Source organism: Opisthorchis viverrini (assembly GCF_000715545.1).
Source record: "Opisthorchis viverrini unplaced genomic scaffold opera_v5_161, whole genome shotgun sequence".
Lineage (NCBI taxonomy): Eukaryota > Metazoa > Platyhelminthes > Trematoda > Opisthorchiida > Opisthorchiidae > Opisthorchis > Opisthorchis viverrini.
In genome coordinates, this window is record NW_008751815.1 from 839,889 (window position 1) to 840,740 (window position 852).

The 852-nt window shown below is 51.6% G+C and overlaps 1 protein-coding gene across 1 annotated transcript in view; it reads right to left on the reverse strand.

Annotated features, from left to right (window-relative positions):
• Nucleotides 1-128, reverse strand: part of T265_07123 (hypothetical protein) — a gene marked incomplete at both ends in the record, with an annotated part of 13,978 nt that extends 13,850 nt beyond the window's left edge. Inside the window, one exon of the mRNA XM_009172566.1 lies at nt 29-128. Within this exon, the coding sequence (XP_009170830.1) occupies nt 29-128 (100 nt within the window). The remainder of the gene's footprint in view (nt 1-28) is intronic.
• Between the last annotated feature and the right edge of the window lie 724 nt (nt 129-852).

The window sequence follows — 852 nt, forward strand, 5'->3', positions numbered from 1 at the left end:
TACAGACTTTTGACCAACCAGAGCTCACCTTGGTGATGGGCCCTCAGGCGGCCCGACTTTCGGCCAGTCTTCTGCGGCATGGGCTTCTCGACCGTAGCAGCGCTGAGCTGCGAGCGGCAAGGCGGCATCGGTGTGGAATTCCGCCTAACACATCCCTCCACGTAGCTTCTAAGTCGGGGGTTCGCTTGCAGCGGCCTCACTGGCTTGTGGATCCTGATTGTTTAGCGCCGTGCTCGCAATGGGTGCTCAGAATGAGCCTCCGACGGAGCAGCTGATTGATTTTCTGGAAGTGCAGCGGGAGCATAAGTGTCCAGAAGTATTCCTAGACTCAAATCACTCGGTCTTGTGAGCAGGATCTGCGCATCTGTGGACCGGATTTGGTTTGTGTGCCGGATCCCCTTTACTGGGCCAATTTAAGAGGACGTCTCAACTATTTTTCAAAAAGTTGACTGCAGGAGAGGAATATGAGCTGGCATTTCGCAAACTGCAGGACCGCTGTAAATCAGAAACTCGCCAATGGGATATAAGAAAACGAACCACCATTCTAGACGTCTCCCGAAAAAAGATGTGCTGTTTAAGTACGAGACATCGGCGCTGAAATTAGTTAAACAAGCCCTCCTTGAGGTACAGGAACGGGAACCAACCCGTGGCCTAATAGTGGTATTTGAGGCCTACAAAGAACATAATACAGACTTTATTCAGCCCCAGCTACCTCGTCACATCCCGTCACGTCAAGGCGTAAATGCGAACGGCCTCTAATCGACCTGGTCTTAACGAAGGAGGCATTCTTCAACTATTGTACAAGATCAACCCGTTCTGCGCGTTGAAGCCAGACGAGGTTCATCCAGGGGT